The following is a 17,448-nucleotide window of genomic DNA, read 5'->3' as shown; positions in this document are numbered from 1 at the left end:
GTTTAAGTCGCCACATACTGTTTACAAAAATTACAACCGAAGCATGTTCGTTTTTATTGTTGGAGTGCAAACAGTATTTTAAACGCCGTTTTTATAAAATATAATTTTAGGACACTATTTAAAAACTAATGAAACTCGCACACATTACAAGTGATAGTGGAAAATGTCACAGCCCGACGTCGGATTTTATGTGTGGGATCAGGCAACCCATGAAACCGGAAGTTCTCATTCTTACAACGCTGCGCGGGAAAGGCGTCTGTGTTTGGGTGAAAGCGGGAGTGACACACGAAGCAACTGTGCTGAACAATTGTTACGACTATTGCAACTTTAATTGTCAAGGTAACTGGATGAATGTTTTCTATATATAATATGCCTTGTGACTTTGTGAATTTATTATTAATTGACAATACGTGCTGTAACCGTTAATGTTCTTCAAGAACTGTTGTGTTTGTTGAGTTGGTCCAGATTACGCTGCGGCTGTAATAGTTCACAATGCAAGTTAATAGTACTTTGTTAACGTTACACACAGATGTTACTGTGTTTCACGGTTTGCTATTACTTTTATTAAAGGTTCTCGCATAATTCATGATTTATGGACATTTAAGTTTCAAGTATATTCAAATGTCTAGTGTTGTTTACGTTATCGAAATGTAGCATTGCATTCAACTCCACTGGTTATATAGTAACAGGACAGTGTATTGCTGTTGTGACGTTGTTAAATGAATTCCTATTTTGCTTTTCAGTATGCGTGGTTTCCTCTGTCGTGCCATCATCTTTTACATTCTGTTACTTCCCTCATATCTTTATCTCTTTGTATCCACGTCCATCAGGGGTCAGAATGAAGGTGGTAACCTGTGAGATTGCCTGGCATAATAAGGAGCCAGTGTACAGTCTGGATTTCCAGCAGAGCGGCGAGGGAAGGACACAGCGGCTGGCTACAGCTGGGGTGGACACCACAGTACGGGTGAGAGAGAGCCTCTACCTTGAGTTAATGCATCACATGTGTCTCTTAAGTTAACACTGGTGGTGACATATTACAGACTGTAAGATGAGAGCTGCTCTCTTTCAGATGTGGCGTGTGGATAAAGGGCCTGATGGGAAGGCGGTCGTTGAGTTTTTGTCTAACTTGGCACGACACACTAAAGCAGTTAACGTAGTGCGTTTCTCACCCACCGCTGATGTCTTGGCATCTGGAGGGGATGGTAAGTTTAAAGTCAGATCATCACTTGGGTAAGTTCTGAAATCACTTATACATGTCTTAATAAAAATATCTGCTCTCTCAAGATGCTGCTATCTTGCTTTGGAAACTGAATGACAATAAGGAGCCTGAACAAACCCCGACCTTTCAGGAAGATGAAGATGCTCAGCTCAATAAAGAGAGCTGGAGTGTGGTCAAGACTCTGAGGTCTGATTTTAATCTATCCCAATTAAAATGTCCCTTGACTGTCTTTGACTTTAAATTTGGCATTAAATGAAAATTCATCTTATCTATTTTCTAAATGCATGTTATTGATCTTCTTGAGAGCAATTTATCTGTCCATAATGTCCTATTTTTTGTGTCCTGCTTTTTTTGAGTTCATCATTTTTAATCAAAATGTCTTAACTTGATCTTTCGGTGAAACAACAGTCTTCTCTCTGGTGATATATGCTATTGCTTAGTCCACTTAAACACTTCCCCTTTCTTACAAACGACCTCAAGCTCATATTTAGCGGTTCTGCCTCCATCAATCAGCAATCAATGGATAGAACCAATTCCCCATCCAACAATTTTCTTTTTTTGATAAACTGTTTCACTCAGATATGCATCAAAATATAGAAGAAACCATTTGCACCTACTTTCATTTCATTGCAATTTTAAGTTATAATTACTTTTGAAGAAGTTTGTCAAAGCTCATATTGTTGTTTGTGCTTGTTAGGGGACACATTGAGGATGTATATGATATCTCATGGACCAGTGATGGGAATTTCATGGTTTCAGGCTCTGTGGACAACACTGCCATCATGTGGGACATCAACAAGGGTATGAAACTTGAAGCAGTACTGAAGTGCTACGTGACTTAAATTATGACAGTATTGTAAAATGATAATAGTTGTTTAGAAAGCAGAACTTTATGAAGTTCCTTCATAAAGCTTGCTTCCTAATCCAGCTATCTAATAAACCAGAAATTGTATATTGTTGGCTCTGATGAATTGCTTTCGTTCCTCTATTGTAAGTTGCTTTGGATAAAAGCGCATGCTAAATGCATAATGGTAAATGTATTGAATTCAGTGCCTGTTTTGTTTGCAGGTCAGAAGATGTGCATTTTTAATGATCACAAGAGTTATGTGCAAGGAGTAGCATGGGACCCACTTGGGCAGTACATCAGCACATTAAGCTGTGACAGGTTAGTGTGTTGATTTTTAAGGGCTTTCAAATGAATTTCAAGCCATTACAGACTATCATAGACAAGAGTCTTGTGATGAGCATTTTGAAATGAAACCTTTCATGGTTTTACAAACTGACAGCATGTAAAATCTGTGTCTTAGGGTAATGCGCGTGTACAGCGCTCACAACAGGAGAAAAGCTTACAGCGTGAGTAAGATGGCATCAGCCGCTTCTGCAGATGGAGAGGTGAGTGTCACTAGGATCTTCAGCCAGCCTTTATTTTCATTAAGCTGATAATTATTAAGAGATTGGCTGATGTGGACCGTGTCTTCCTTGCCCTTTCAGGGCTCCAGACTATGACCAAACGGTATCATTTTACAGCCTTTTTCCTGCTGGTGTGATTACATTTTGTAAGGCATCGCACTCTGGCCGCCACTACGTTGCCAAACTTATCATTTCTGTTTCAATGAGAAACTGTACTAAACTAAACTGATACCGCGCTACTCGTTTGAGCTGTGCAGAACAGACTATTTATCGGCTCGGACCTATAATAGACAGCGCAGCTACTACACAACGCTGAGAGATCCAGTAAGAATGTGTTTGAGTTCGCCGCAGAATTAATAACATTACTGCAAGATCTAGTGAGAACCATTCAAATTTTCTGCAGAATTCTGTTATGAAACATATTGGATCTAGGGATGCACTGAAATGAATTCTTGGCCAATGCCGAAACCGAATATGAATATGAAGGCCGAATACCAAAAGTGGTTTTTCGCTTCTTTTTTTTACCAACAAATCGCAATATAAATATTTTTATTTGTCCAATCGATGAGCCCCCCTTTTTGGTCTTTTATGCTACAGGCCTGGATCCAGAATCAAATCACTGAGGGTGCTCTAGTACAGTGCAAATGTAGGCTAAGCAGCGGCTCCACCATAGCAGTGTACACAATTTCAATGAAGCTCCCAACAGTGCACAATAAATCTTTCTTACACCATGTCTACACTTTTTGTTAATAAAGAGGTTTTGCGTGCCTGCATAACTCAGCACTGAATAAAAACTCTGGTGTTCTAATCTAAACTTATAAATAACACCTCTGAAATAACACCTCTGATTGGCCATTGCGTTCAAGAGATCAACAACTATGTCTGTGATTGGCTACATTGATCACCGCTGCAAAAAAACAACACAAACACAAATATGCACTGGAGCGTTTGCTGAATCTGTTTTGCCAATATATATTACAGTATCATCTGAGGGTGCGCTTGCTTACGTTTGAGGGTTCTTAGACAATTAAGCAGAACCGTGTCGGCAAAAGGCCATTTTTACATATTTTTCGGACACTTTAAAATGCTTCCACACTGCCAACATGTTTGCTGCATTTATAAAATGTGTGCGCCTCTTACTCATGCTGGTTGCTATTTGATCGTGTCAAAAACGTCATTGTTCGGTAAAATTTATTCTGTCTTTTCACTTATTTGGCCGAACACCAAAAGTGTTGTTGTTTTTTTTGCTATTTTCGGACGTACACTACCGTTCAAAAGTTTGGGGTCAGTAAGATTTTTTTAATGTTTTTAAAAGTAGTATCTTCTGCTCACCAAGGCTGCATTTATTTGATATAAAAAAAAAAAAAAAGTAATATTGTGAAATATTATGACAATTTAAAATGACTGTTTTCTATTTTAATATATTTTAAACTGTAATTTATTCCCGTGATCAAAGCTGAATTTTCAGCATCATTACTCCAGTCTTCAGTGTTACATGATCCTTCAGAAATCATTCTAATATGATGATTTGATGCTCAAGAAACATTTATGATTATTATCAATGTTGAAAACAGTTATTTACATTTTTATTTCATGATGCTATGATGAATAGAAAGTTCAAAAGAACAGCATTTATCTGAAATCTAAAGCTTTTGTAACATTAAACACTACCGTTCAAAAGTTTGGGGTCAGTAAGAATTTTTATTTTATTTTTGGGGGAAAGAAATAAAATAAATCAATACTTTTATTCATCAAGGATGAGTTAAACTGATCAAAAGTTACAGTAAAGACATTTATAATGTTAGAAAATATTCTATTTTAAATAAATGCTGTTCTTTTGAACTTTCTATTCATCAAAGAATTTTGAAAAAAAATTGTACTCAACTGTTTTCAACATTGATGATGATAATGAATGTTTCTTGAGCATCAAATCATATTAGAATGATTTCTGAAGGATCATGTGACACTGAAGACTGGAGTAATGATGCTAAAAATTCAGCTTTGATCACAGGAATAAATTAGTTTAAAATATATTAAAATAGGAAACAGTCATTTTAAATTGTCATAATATTTCACAATATTACTGTTGTTGTTGTTGTTGTTGTTTTTATCAAATAAATGCAGCCTTGGTGAGCAGAAGATACTTCTTTTAAAAACATTAAAAAATCTTACTGACCCCAAACTTTTGAACGGTAGTGTACATTCGGTGCATCCCTAATTGGCTCAAACAGCGCTGACCAGGAGAAACATTGTGCCATGAACAAACAAGTTATAGAAAGCTTTTCAGTCCACAAATCACAAAATGTTCAGCATGGATTTAATGTAGTAATGCTAACTGTAACCATGGTATTGTGGCAGAAATTGTCAAATGTTTTTGTTTTATTCATTTCAGGGTTTGCACAACCTTTTGATAGTGAAATTCAAATGCTTCACACAAGCTCAACACAAGATGTTATTTGTAATGAGATAAATATTATTTGTTCAATTTTCAAGGATTATCTTAATATTATATTTTTCACACTTTTTATTTTGAAGTAATATATAGACATTATGAAATCGCTATTATAAAATATCAATTTTTTTTAATAGTTTCTTAAATGTGTTTTTAAATTGTAATGACTTTTGTGCAGGTGAAGAACTACAGAATGTTCCATGATGACAGCATGAGATCGTTCTTCAGACGTCTCACCTTCACACCAGATGGGTCATTCCTCCTTGCACCAGGTACAAACACTATCATCTTTAAAACACTATCATCTACACTCACCTAAAGGATTATTAGGAACACCTGTTCAATTTCTCATTAATGTAATTATCTAATCAACCAATCACATGGCAGTTGCTTCAATGCATTTAGGGGTGTGGTCCTGGTCAAGACAATCTCCTGAACTCCAAACTGTATGTCAGAATGGGAAAGAAAGGTGATTTAAGCAATTTTGAGCGTGGCATAGTTGTTGGTGCCAGACGGGCCAGTCTGAATATTTCACAATCTGCTCAGTTACTGGGATTTTCACGCACAACCATTTCTAGGGTTTACAAAGAATGGTGTGAAAAGGGAAAAACATCCAGTATGCGGCAGTCCTGTGGGCGAAAATGCCTTGTTGATGCTAGAGGTCAGAGGAGAATGGGCCGACTGATTCAAGCTAATAGAAGAGCAACTTTGACTGAAATAACCACTCGTTACAACCGAGGTATGCAGCAAAGCATTTGTGAAGCCACAACACGCACAACCTTGAGGCGGATGAGCTACAACAGCAGAAGACCCCACCGGGTACCACTCATCTCCACTACAAATAGGAAAAAGAGGCTACAATTTGCACGAGCTCACCAAAATTGGACAGTTGAAGACTGGAAAAATGTTGCCTGGTCTGATGAGTCTCGATTTCTGTTGAGACATTCAGATGGTAGAGTCAGAATTTGGCGTAAACAGAATGAGAACATGGATCCATCATGCCTTGTTACCACTGTGCAGGCTGGTGGTGGTGGTGTGGGGGATGTTTTCTTGGCACACTTTAGGTCCCTTAGTGCCAACTGGGCATCGTTTAAATGCCATGACCTACCTGAGCATTGTTTCTGACCATGTCCATCCCTTTATGACCACCATGTACCCATCCTCTGATGACTACTTCCAGCAGGATAATGCACCATGTCACAAAGCTCGAATCATTTCAAATTGGTTTCTTGAACATGACAATGAGTTCAATGTACTAAAATGGCCCCCACAGTCACCAGATCTCAACCCAATAGAGCATCTTTGGGATGTGGTGGAACGGGAGCTTCGTGCCCTGGAAGTGCATCCCACAAATCTCCATCAACTGCAAGATGCTATCCTATCAATATGGGCCAACATTTCTAAAGAATGCTTTCAGCACCTTGTTGAATCAATGCCACGTAGAATTAAGGCAGTTCTGAAGGCGAAAGGGGGTCAAACACAGTATTAGTATGGTGTTCCTAATAATCCTTTAGGTGAGTGTATATACTGTGTATGTAATGTATGTGAGACTTCTTATAACAAGCTATTTAATATGCATTTTGACACATTATACAGTATGTATTTTTGGCCCAGAGTCCATTTACATGTACTTTCCTTGTGTGGTTATGGAATATTTTTATTTATTTTTAGCTGGGTGTGTCGAGGCTGGAGAGAACGTAACAAACACCACATATGTGTTCTCCAGAAGAAGCTTTAAGAGGTTTGTGTTCTAATGTGTATGGTCAATTGTAAACCTATGCATTAATCACATATACACTACCACTCAAAAGTTTGGGGTCATTTTTAATTATTATTAATATTTTTATTTAGCAAGTATGCATAATGTATCAAAACAACATAAAAAATAAATTGCATTTTAAAATACATTCAAATAAAAAAGTTATATTAAATTGTAATGTTTCACCATATTATTGTTTTTACTGTTTTTTTGTTATTGAATAAATGCAGCCTTGAGCATAAAAAAAATAATAAAAAAAACGTATCAACCTCAAACTTTTGAAAGTAAGTGTAAACCCTAAATCAAAAAAAAAAAGCAACTTTAAATGTTTAACTGTTTGTTTGTGTCAGGCCCATTGCTCATCTGCCCTGTCCATCTAAAGCGACCCTGGCTGTGCGCTGCAGCCCAGTGTACTTTGAGCTGAAGACAAAGAGAACTGAAGGTACAAACAATACTCTTCCAGAGCTATGTTTGTGTTCCATGCAACGGAAAGACGGTGCTTCTCTCTCTTCTAGTGTTGTCAAAAATATTGATATTTCGATATGTATCGATGCTGAAATATCTGAAACTGTTCTAATATTCCTTTTCTATATATATATATATATATATATATATATATATATATATACATACCGATATCATCTGCGCATTCTAGCTCTTTTCTCTTCAACAGCAAGTTGACACACACCAGCCTCTTCTCACTCTCTCGTCCCATTCGCTCCGGTTGAATAGTGCTTGTACTGCGCATAATTTCTCATTCCCGCAGGGTTTGCGCTCACAGAAAATCACTACTCTCTTTCTCCTACAGATGGTTCACTGAAGCCGGTGTCAAACACGTTTAATCTGCCATATCGGCTGGTATTTGCAGTTGCATCAGAAGACTCTATCTTCTTTTACGACACACAACAGACGATGCCGTTCGGATATGTTTCCAACATTCACTACCACACACTGAGTGATCTGAGCTGGTAAGACACACATACGTAAATAGATGTTGTACAGACTAGTTAATGCGTTGAGCCTGTGTTGTTTTCACATGACTTGAGTTGTTTGTTCTACATCGTGACAGCAGGGGGAAGATTTTTCTGTCCATGAAATGCATCCCAATGTAGTTGCATGACATTTTTTGTGTCTGTAACCTGCGACAGCCAAATGTATTTGGAATTTGGATCACAAACTGAAACTAAAGAAATGCTTTACATTCATTATCCTATCAATAATAGCATGTTATTTATTACATATACTAATAATAATAAGTATTATTATCTTTTTATACATTTGGTTTTAATGTTTTATTTGTTTTTTATTCATTTATATTTCCAGTCCTGGCCTTTTTATACTTTATAAGTTGAAGAGTGTGAAATTTGCAATGATTGATAAATGCCACCAAAACCTATTTCTCATGTGTCACAGATGCATACCTTACGGAAGAGAGTAGTCTGAAACACTCCTGTCAATTTAGAAATGGTCTTTGTCTATGATGAAATCCAATTGACCACCCAATGTTATTGATCAAGTTATAGAAAATGCAGACATCTAGTGTTTTGAATCATTTTGATAATAGCAGTCATTCACTAACATTTGTTGTTATGCACATTGTTCCACAGGTCTCGTGATGGCTCCTTCTTGGCAGTGTCTTCCACTGACGGCTACTGTTCCTTTGTGTCATTTGAAGAGGGGGAGCTGGGCACCCCATTGAAGGAGCGACCTCCACTGGAGATGGTGACCCCATCCTCTACCAATGAGAAGAAGGGAAAGAGACACTCAGCCAATGGCAGGACTGCTTCCCCTGTGCCTCGCCAGGCCAACATACCTGCCGCACAGGAAAAGGAGAAAGAGGGATCTACTGGCTCTGCATCTTCGAAGACCCCCAGCGTATCTGCGCCAGAAGAGAAACGCACACCGCAAGGGAAAACCAAACCTCAGCCCAGGAGGATCACACTCAACACCCTGGAGGGCTGGGGCAAACCCAGCACCCCCAAATCACCAGCAGCTGCCGCCAGTACAGCCCCCAGCACACCCAAATCTGCTCCCTCTACCCCTGGATCCAGCAAAGGACCTCTTACACCTCATACAGCCCCCAGCACTCCTCTTGGACCCCTCAACTCCAAAAGTACCACAACTCCAAAAGGACCCGCTCCTAGGTAGGGCGGCACACCTGTAGTGTGATCTGATGTAACATTGTGTTTTAAACATACCACCATTCCAAATTGGGGCGTGGTAGTTTTTAATAAAAAAAAAAATTATTGTCATTGCAACAGATAAATATATCCCTTGAGATTATAGATTTAGTTTTACAGACAAATCCATGACTTTAGCAGTAAAGATAATGTTCACAATACATCAAGTATGTACTTCTCTTTCAGACGAATTTCACTGACTCCAGTTGTACCCAGATCCCCCAATCCCTTTGTCACCCCATCTTCCACTGAGAAAGCCAAGCATGGTTAGTAGAACCAATTATTGCATGCTTTTAAGTTTGTTTGTTTGTTTGAAGCTTTTTATAAAGTTTTTTTTTCTTCTTCCTAATGTTTTAATTATTTGGTTAAATTGTGTTTGAATGGTCTGTAATACTTTTATTACAGAGAGACCATCTCCTCCCAGTGACCCAGCGTGCAATCCTCCTGAGTCCAAGAGGTCCAAGACTGATGTTCTCAATGGTTCTGCCCAGAGCAGTGAGCACAAAGTGGGCACAGAACCCAGCGCCACATCCCAGGAACCATAGGAACTGAACATGGTTCTTTGTGCATCTTTATTAGCACTCGCATCCTCAGAAATGAAATATACTCATAAACCAGTAACTTAAAATACCTGATCTCTCATGGACATGGAGTGTCAGATATGGACTTTCTGAAGCTCATCTTCACTTCTTCTTTTTCAGTGTTTTTCTATTTTCTATGAATAAGTGTGTATGTTCTTTAAGAGGGAAATGCATTGAATTATTCTTAAAAACAACCTTCTCCCTCATGGCTTAAATTCCTTTATTTTTAGGACAGGGATGTTTTACTGTTGGACCATCAGTTTAAATTTTCTTCATAAAGAATTCTTAAGAATGTGGAAGTTTGTCTTTGAAGTACAAAATGTTTAGATATAATCGATTGTCATGTTTTGTAAGATTTGCTTGAGCATTTTGTGATTCTTTAAAAAAAAAAAAAAGTACTAAATGACTTGCCTGGATTGGATGGTTTGTGACTGCTTTTTGCTGCATTTGAAACTGAGTTTTATAGAATATGATAAATGCCATCAAAAGTCTATATTATATTGTAGGATGTTATTATACAAGTTATATTATCTTTAACAGTAGCAAGCTGTGTGTTAAGGGAAGTATATGAACTTAAGTTCGGTATCACGATTCACAAATGCAAACACTTACAATGTAAATCCTAACAAGTAAACAGATTAAGATTACACTGCCTAATTTAGTCTTTTCCCATTTAAAACCGGTTTCAGTATTCTGTTTAATATAACAACCAAAGGTATTAAAGCATTTCTTACAAACATTGAATCAAAAAGCTTTTTATTTTCTCATTTTACATTAAACCACTGACAGATGAAGTGACTGACATTGATTATCTCAAGGGTTGGGCTATATTAGGCAGCAAATCAACTGTCAGTGTTTGATTTTCGGAAAGATCTGACACTTTGACAGGTCGAATAATGATGGCTAGATGACTGGGTCAAAGCATCTCCTAAACGGAGAGTCTTCTGCTCTGATCACACAGAAGAGCTACTGTAGTTCAAATTGCTGAAAAACTTAAAGCTGGTGAAAGTGCCTACAATGGGCATGTGAGCATCAGAACTGGACCATGGAGCAATGGAAGAAGACTGAAGACAAGAAGACATTTACCTGGGGAAGAGATGGCAGCTGGAGGCACTATGGGAAGAAGACAGGCCAACAGAGGCGCAGTCCCTTACAAAAAATAAGTATACTTAAAGTTCATTTTATACAGTATATTTTTTAAGCATACTTTTATGTAGTAAGTATACTAATATCATTATCAATGTAGTAGTGTTCTTGTAAGTGTACTATTTCAGTACTACTTGGGACTAAATTGACCCCCTTTTTTAGTGTATAAAAATATACTTTAAGTGTAACAGTAGTAAACTTTGAATACACAACCAGTTTACATCTACATTTTCAGTTTGTAGTGCAGCTCTACTCGAAGTGAACTAGAAGTGGGTATACTTATAGTTTACTAGTTAAATACTTTTAGCACTTTTTTTTTAGTTTATGAATGTACACTTTGAAGTATACACTCAGTAAACTACTTGTTTATGTAGTTTTATATTGAAAGTATACTTGAAAGTTTTCTTTAAGTGAACTTAACATAATACTTAAAGGACCGGTTTCACAGACAGGGCTTAGATTAAGCCAGGATTAGGCCTTAGTTAAATTAGGACATTTAAGCAGAGGTGGACAGTAACAAAGTACATTTACTTGAGTACTGTACTTAAGTACACTTTTTGAGTATCTGTACCCTGAGTATTATTTTTTCTGAAAACTTTTTACTTTAACTTCACTACATTTGAAGGACAAATATCCTACTTTTTACTCCACAACAAATCTGTCAAGGTTCTTGAGTAGAAAATAGTAACTTCAGTCAGGGGATGATTTTGGTTGCAGGGGTTGCATTTTGGTTGGAAAGGAAAGTCGGGTTGACATCAGAACCCGACGTCAGATGGACGTCAACCCGATTTTCATTTCAACCACAGTACGTCTGTCCAACATTGGAGATTAATGTCAATCTGGCGTTGGATTCTGACATCAACCTGATTTTCATTTTCAACATTGGGTTTGGTCTTCTAAATGTGAATTTTGTCAATGTATTGGAGCACACTAGCTTATAGATAACAGTAAGGCTAACATATTCATACTAAAAGCCAAAAAACTTTAAATAGGCACTATTTGAGGGAACAGACATTTTGGGTGTCCGAAACCATTGTGGACGTGATTGAGTGCACGAATCCCACGGAAGTGTGTTCTAGAAAACATTTTTATATTGATATGATGGTATTGGGCGATTTCGACACAACCAATATCTGATTAACGTGAATATTATTACTAGTCTTCTCGACTAGATGCCATCCTTTTATTTAAATACCTTGTATGATGTTACAATGGGGCCTGCCTGCATGTGCAAAAGCAATGCTTCTGCTAGTTTCTGTTTCTTCTTCACCTGTGTTTTGATCCGGAGATTCTGTACTCTTTTAGAAGATGCGTAATAGAGGCCCCTATAACGTATAACAGTGAAAACATGGATTGCCAGAAATTTCCATTAATGGTGGGGAAGCCTTGTCTCATAAATGACGGAAAATTCTGTAAATTCCTATGTACACTATAGAGGACTACACAAAAATCCACTTACTCAGAATTAGGAAAATATCTGGTGCCAAAACATGCAAGTATGTGAAACTATGTTAGTGTAATTAAAGAGTAAACAAAACTACAAGCCAAGTATCCTTAGAATACTTAATTATAGTTTTAAGTATATCTCGATTCTCGATCAAAAGACTGAGTAGGCCTACAAGTACATGCCAAATATACTTAGACTTTTCTGTAAGTATTAGCCAAGTGTACTTAAGTGTAAGTTTAAGTATATTTCTGAGAAGTACATAAAAAGTAGACTGAAAGTACTTTAACCAGGGCCACATTTAGACTATCAGAGGCCCTTGGGCTTTATATCTTGAGGGGCCCTTCATCCACCAGAACTATTATCTACATTCACTCAATCTTCTTAATCACAAAGCGCAAGTTATCAGCTTTTATTTTGCAGGAACAAATGTCATTAACAAAACATCCGAACCTATAGGTCTGTCATATAAAATTGACACAAATATCACTGCATGAACTACATATTGGCACATAGTCCGAACTATTTGCACAGGCTACTTAGAACGACTGCCTACATCAGCTCTATCGTCCTATCAAATCAGCCTTTTTGTTTTGTAGAAATAAATGCAATAAAACTTTCCGATACAAAATTCCACTCAGTTTCATTTATAATTTCATATAAAAATATACCAAAAATATTACTTTTTGAAAAACATTTATAATGCTGAAAATGTAATCTGATCATGGGGACTATACCTTACAATGACGATTGTGTATTTGTGCATCTTTTAGCAAAGTATTTGTCTTTCTGTGGCTTGAATAAAGTCGTAGCCTATGCTTTGTGTAATACAAACCATAAAGAGCTATAATAATATAGATCACGCTTTCTTGCTTTCTCTTTCCATTTGTTCTGTTTTTTCAAACACCGAACTTCAAACTCATCAACGCCACCTTGTTTATTCTTGAAGTGAACTTTTGCCTGTTTGATGATTAGATATCTTAGATTCGTGCAAGATCCGGTGTGCAATACCTGGTTATAATTTTTTTCTGCATCACCGGGGCCCTCCCTCAGCCCGGGGCCCTGGGCTAAAGCCCAGGTAAGCCTGTGCATTAATGTGGCCCTGCTGCACACTTGAAAACACACTTGAAAAAACTCCTTTTTTAAAGGGTGTTATGTTCTGGGCAATTTTCTGCTGGGAAACCTTGGGTCCTGGCATTCATGTGGATGTTACTTTGACACATACCACCTAACTAAAATTGTTGCAGACCACGTACACCCTTCATTGGAACGGTGCTCCCTGATGGCAGTGGCCTCTTCCAGCAGGATACTGCACCCTGCCACACTGCAAAATTGTTCAGGAATGGTTTGAGGAACATGACAGAGAGTTCAGGGTGTCACCTTGACCTTCAAATTCCCCAGATCTCAATTCAATTGAACATCTATGAGGTGATGGATCGTCAAAATCAATCCATGGAGGCCCCACCTCGTGACTTGCAGGACTTAAAGGATCTGCTGCTAATGTCAGATACCACAGGTCACGTTCAGAGGTTTTGTAGAGTCCATCAGAGCTGCTCTGGCAGCACGAGGGCGGCCTACACGATATTAGGAAAGTGGTTTTAATGTTGCTTATCATCAGTGTACATTCAGTATATTACCATAATGGACACTGGGGAAGCACCATGAAGTGACCCCTAAATATTCAGATTAGTTGGTAAAAAATAAATGAATATTGATAAAGACTGTAAGAAAATCTTGTCTTTCTGAACCAGCTGATCAAAAAACAAATGATGTCTACCTTCGATATGATATCAGAAATATCAAACAATATTTTTTTAACATAAATGTGAGCTTAACAGAACAGAAGGTGAAAATATGTATAGCGTTATGTAAGAAATCTTTCACGGGGACACACATATTTTGTAGCACACAAATGGTGCTGTTTTCTTAGAACGATCTGTGTGTGTTTACATATGATTTACCAGAAAACAATAAAGTAAAACTTATTATAGTCCAGGTGATGTGTGAAAATTATGTTCACTTTTTCATAAAAGCATGAAACTTGGTACATATGTACAGTTTGTGGCCCTGAACATTTTCAGAAATGAAGCCATCTCAAAAACGCCTTGTGGCGGCCATGGCGGCCATTTTGCTTTCCGCCATAACTGAATTACTTATTTTGTATTATATCTCCTGAACAAAACATGATAACACTGAAAATGTGATGTCTACCCCATGTTTTGATGGTCAAGGATTACAATGATATCACCACAATGATACAACATCATAAACTGTTCAGGTGAATAGTTAATGGTGAATCCATTGACGTTGTGATAAGGATTATAATGAAATCGCAGTATCTGAGAATATCATCTGAAGCTGGGGCCACAGAAAAGATTTTTAAAATCTTATAATAGACGCGCTCGTTCTTTGGCGTCGGTTGGGTGTGTCCCTGCCGTTACAGAAAATTTGCAGTGGAAAAAAGAAAAACATTTAGACGGTGTGAACATGAACTTGCATGAGCTGGAGGTGATTCTTCCATTAGCTCGCTTTCTGATTGGGAGTTGTTTCGTTTCACGTGATAATCTCCAGAGCCTGCGCGCGTTTGTCCTCTGGGTTCCACCCACACAACAGGATTTCTGATTTGATTCGAGATCGGGGCAGTTACGACGTTCTTCTGAGCAGATTCAGTCACTCTTAACACACCTCACACCACAGGAAAATCTGATAAGATAATTGGTAGAACCATAATCGGGACTTTACCTGGCATTGTCGGAAGGGGAGAAATTGATCCAAAATCACCCCAAATATCTTGTAGTGTGTACCCAGCATAAGTGATACGTTTTAGAATCCATGGAGTTCAGCAGTAAGGGTGTCTCTGAAAACAGACATCATGAACAGGCCAAAAGTGTCCAGCTGAAATTCAAGACATGTGAGTTGGTTGACATGATTGAGGAAATGGGAAATCCCTTCGCAGAGGACAGCAAAAACCTTCTGAAGCTGAACTCAAGAGAATTAGCAGACCAAGCTGTTGTGGATTCTGTTCGGGTTGCAGAGAGGATGGGCCAAGAGCAGTACAAATTCTTTGTTGCAGAGAGGATGCAGGGTACAAAACGCACCACTGCCCCTTTGAAGAGGAAAAAGCGCCCTCTTTTTAAAACAGCTCCGATAAGAGCTACACGACAAAATTTACAGTGCACTGTTTTCCAGACTCTACATTGCCTGTCAGACCTGTGATGGGAACCCATAAAACTTCTTCAAAAAAGAAAATCAGGCCTACCCTATCACTCTCACTTCATGGTAGACTACGCTTGGGAAACAAGGCTGATCTGCCTAGAAAACAGTATAAGCGTTATACAGTGCCTCAGACAATGAGGTCTAAATATTAGATGGGTCAGCAGTCATCAACATGCTGAAACCAGGTGTAGCTAAAACCTTCAATGACTTTTCCAGCAAGATCTTTATACCTTTTATCAAAGAGAAACAAGGGTCAACAGAGTGGATGTTGTATCGGACTGCTATGAAGTTAACAGCCTAAAGTTCCAGAAGCAGGGAAAGGGGACAAGAACAAGAGTGGATGGAAAAAAACAAGTTAACAAACCAACTGGAAAGGCTTCCTTAGAGTGGATAAAAACAAAACAGAGCTCTTTTACTTTCTGGCCAGGAACCTTGTGGAAATGTCGACTACCAAACAAGTTGTGAATGAATGCAATCAGATTACCCCTTGCACTCATGAACAGGCAGATACAAGGATGCTACTCCATGCGGCGGATGCTGCAAGAAAAGGATTTTAAAAGATCACCCTGCACACTGTGGACCAACTGTTGTAGTTCTAGCCATTGCACATGTGTCAGAGCTGGACACTGAGGAGTTGCGGGTGGCATTTGGGACTGGCAAGAACTTCAGATACATACCTGCCCATGAGATTGCCAAGTCTCTGGGTCCTGACAAATCCAAGGCCCTTCCTGTGTTCCATGCCTTGACTGGCTTTAACACAGTCTCTGCATTTGCAACTACGGGCATGGGATACCTCGAATGCAGATGACATGGCAACAGAGGCCTTCATGGCTCTGTCAAAGGCTTCAAAAAGCATTCCAGAGGAGGTCCTTTCCATTGTGGAGCTCTTCACAATTATCCTCTACGATCGCACCAGCAGCGAACTCAACATCGGTCAAGCTCGTCTTGAGTTGTTCACAAAGAAAGGAAGGAGGAATGGAGCAAATCCCCCCAACTAAGGATGCACTGGTGCAGTCAAGTCAAGTCACCTTCATTTATATAACGCTTTTTACAATCTAGATTGATTCAAAGCAGCTTTACAGTGATAATAGGAAATTAATTCAACAAAGATTTTTTTGGTTTTGGTCGTACAGCAGCTCTAGGAGAAAATCATTATCTGGTTTAAGTAAGATATTTATTGATTAATTTCCATCGAAAAATCAGTAGGGATTAACTTATCATTACGCCACTTACACAACACCGTTCTCAACTGAAAACAGAAAACCCTCAATGCACTCTAGCCACACGACAACAGCACTTGAGATGGCACCAAATATGCCATCTCCAACAGACTGCGGTTGGATGGACCCAAGCGATTGGATACCATTGTGGTCAACTCTTCCACAGGCAAGCCAGTCCATCTTTGAACTCTTGAGTTGTGGCTGCAAGAAAGGCTGCCGGGGCATTGCAAATGCAAATGCAAATGCAAAAAAAAAAAAGCCTCCTAAAAGTGCACAGCTCTGTGTCAATGTGGAGGAGACTGTGAAGGAGACTGAAGAATAGGTTCAACAACAATAACAACAAAACAATGAAACAACATGTTTCTGAAATAGATTTTATTAAATAGATTTAGTAAATATTTGTGTTTGACACATTTAAGCTATGTTGCTATGGTCATATTGAATATTCTACTCTTTACAGTCACTGTATTGTCAAGGTTAATGAACAAAAGGATTAAGCTTTTTAAACTATACACAACATGCATGCAACAGACATGATATTATAAAGTCTAGCAAAGGTTCTCAGATACTGTGATTTCCTTCTCACGTCCCTGAATTCACCATTAACTATTCACCTGAAAAGTTTATGATGTTGTATATAGTATCATTGTAATCCTTGACCATCAAAACATAGGGGTAGACATCACATTTTCAGTGTTTGGTTCAGGAGAGATGTAAAATGGCCGCCATTGCCACCAGAGGCGTTTTTGCGATGGCTCCATTTCTGAAAATGTTCAGAGCCCCAAACTGTACAAGAGTACCAAGTTTCATACTTTTATGAA

At 38.3% G+C, this 17,448-nt stretch overlaps 1 protein-coding gene across 1 annotated transcript; it reads left to right on the top strand.

Annotated features, from left to right (window-relative positions):
- Window positions 1–6: 6 nt before the first annotated feature.
- chaf1b (chromatin assembly factor 1, subunit B) lies at window positions 7–10,017 on the top strand. Its single transcript, XM_082176550.1, has 14 exons — window positions 7–339; window positions 831–964; window positions 1,070–1,202; window positions 1,285–1,405; window positions 1,917–2,020; window positions 2,288–2,384; window positions 2,527–2,611; window positions 5,260–5,353; window positions 6,753–6,822; window positions 7,191–7,282; window positions 7,649–7,808; window positions 8,448–8,984; window positions 9,207–9,286; window positions 9,426–10,017. The coding sequence occupies exons 1-14, from the start codon at window positions 129–131 to the stop codon at window positions 9,563–9,565; spliced, it is 2,058 nt and encodes a 685-aa protein (XP_082032676.1). The 5' UTR covers window positions 7–128; the 3' UTR covers window positions 9,566–10,017.
- Window positions 10,018–17,448: the final 7,431 nt, after the last annotated feature.

This window comes from Leuciscus leuciscus (assembly GCF_965113295.1).
Source record: "Leuciscus leuciscus genome assembly, chromosome: 7".
NCBI classification, from domain to species: domain Eukaryota; kingdom Metazoa; phylum Chordata; class Actinopteri; order Cypriniformes; family Leuciscidae; genus Leuciscus; species Leuciscus leuciscus.
This window is presented reverse-complemented; position numbering and strand designations above follow the sequence as displayed.

Bases quoted from the DNA above. Each gene is read 5' to 3' on its own strand.
- chaf1b (XM_082176550.1), top strand. From the start codon at position 129: ATGAAACTCGCACACATTACAAGTGATAGTGGAAAATGTCACAGCCCG. The intron at 965-1,069 runs GTGAGAGAGAGC...GCTCTCTTTCAG, and splicing joins GGGTGGACACCACAGTACGG to ATGTGGCGTGTGGATAAAGG. The intron at 1,406-1,916 runs GTCTGATTTTAA...TGTGCTTGTTAG, and splicing joins AGTGTGGTCAAGACTCTGAG to GGGACACATTGAGGATGTAT.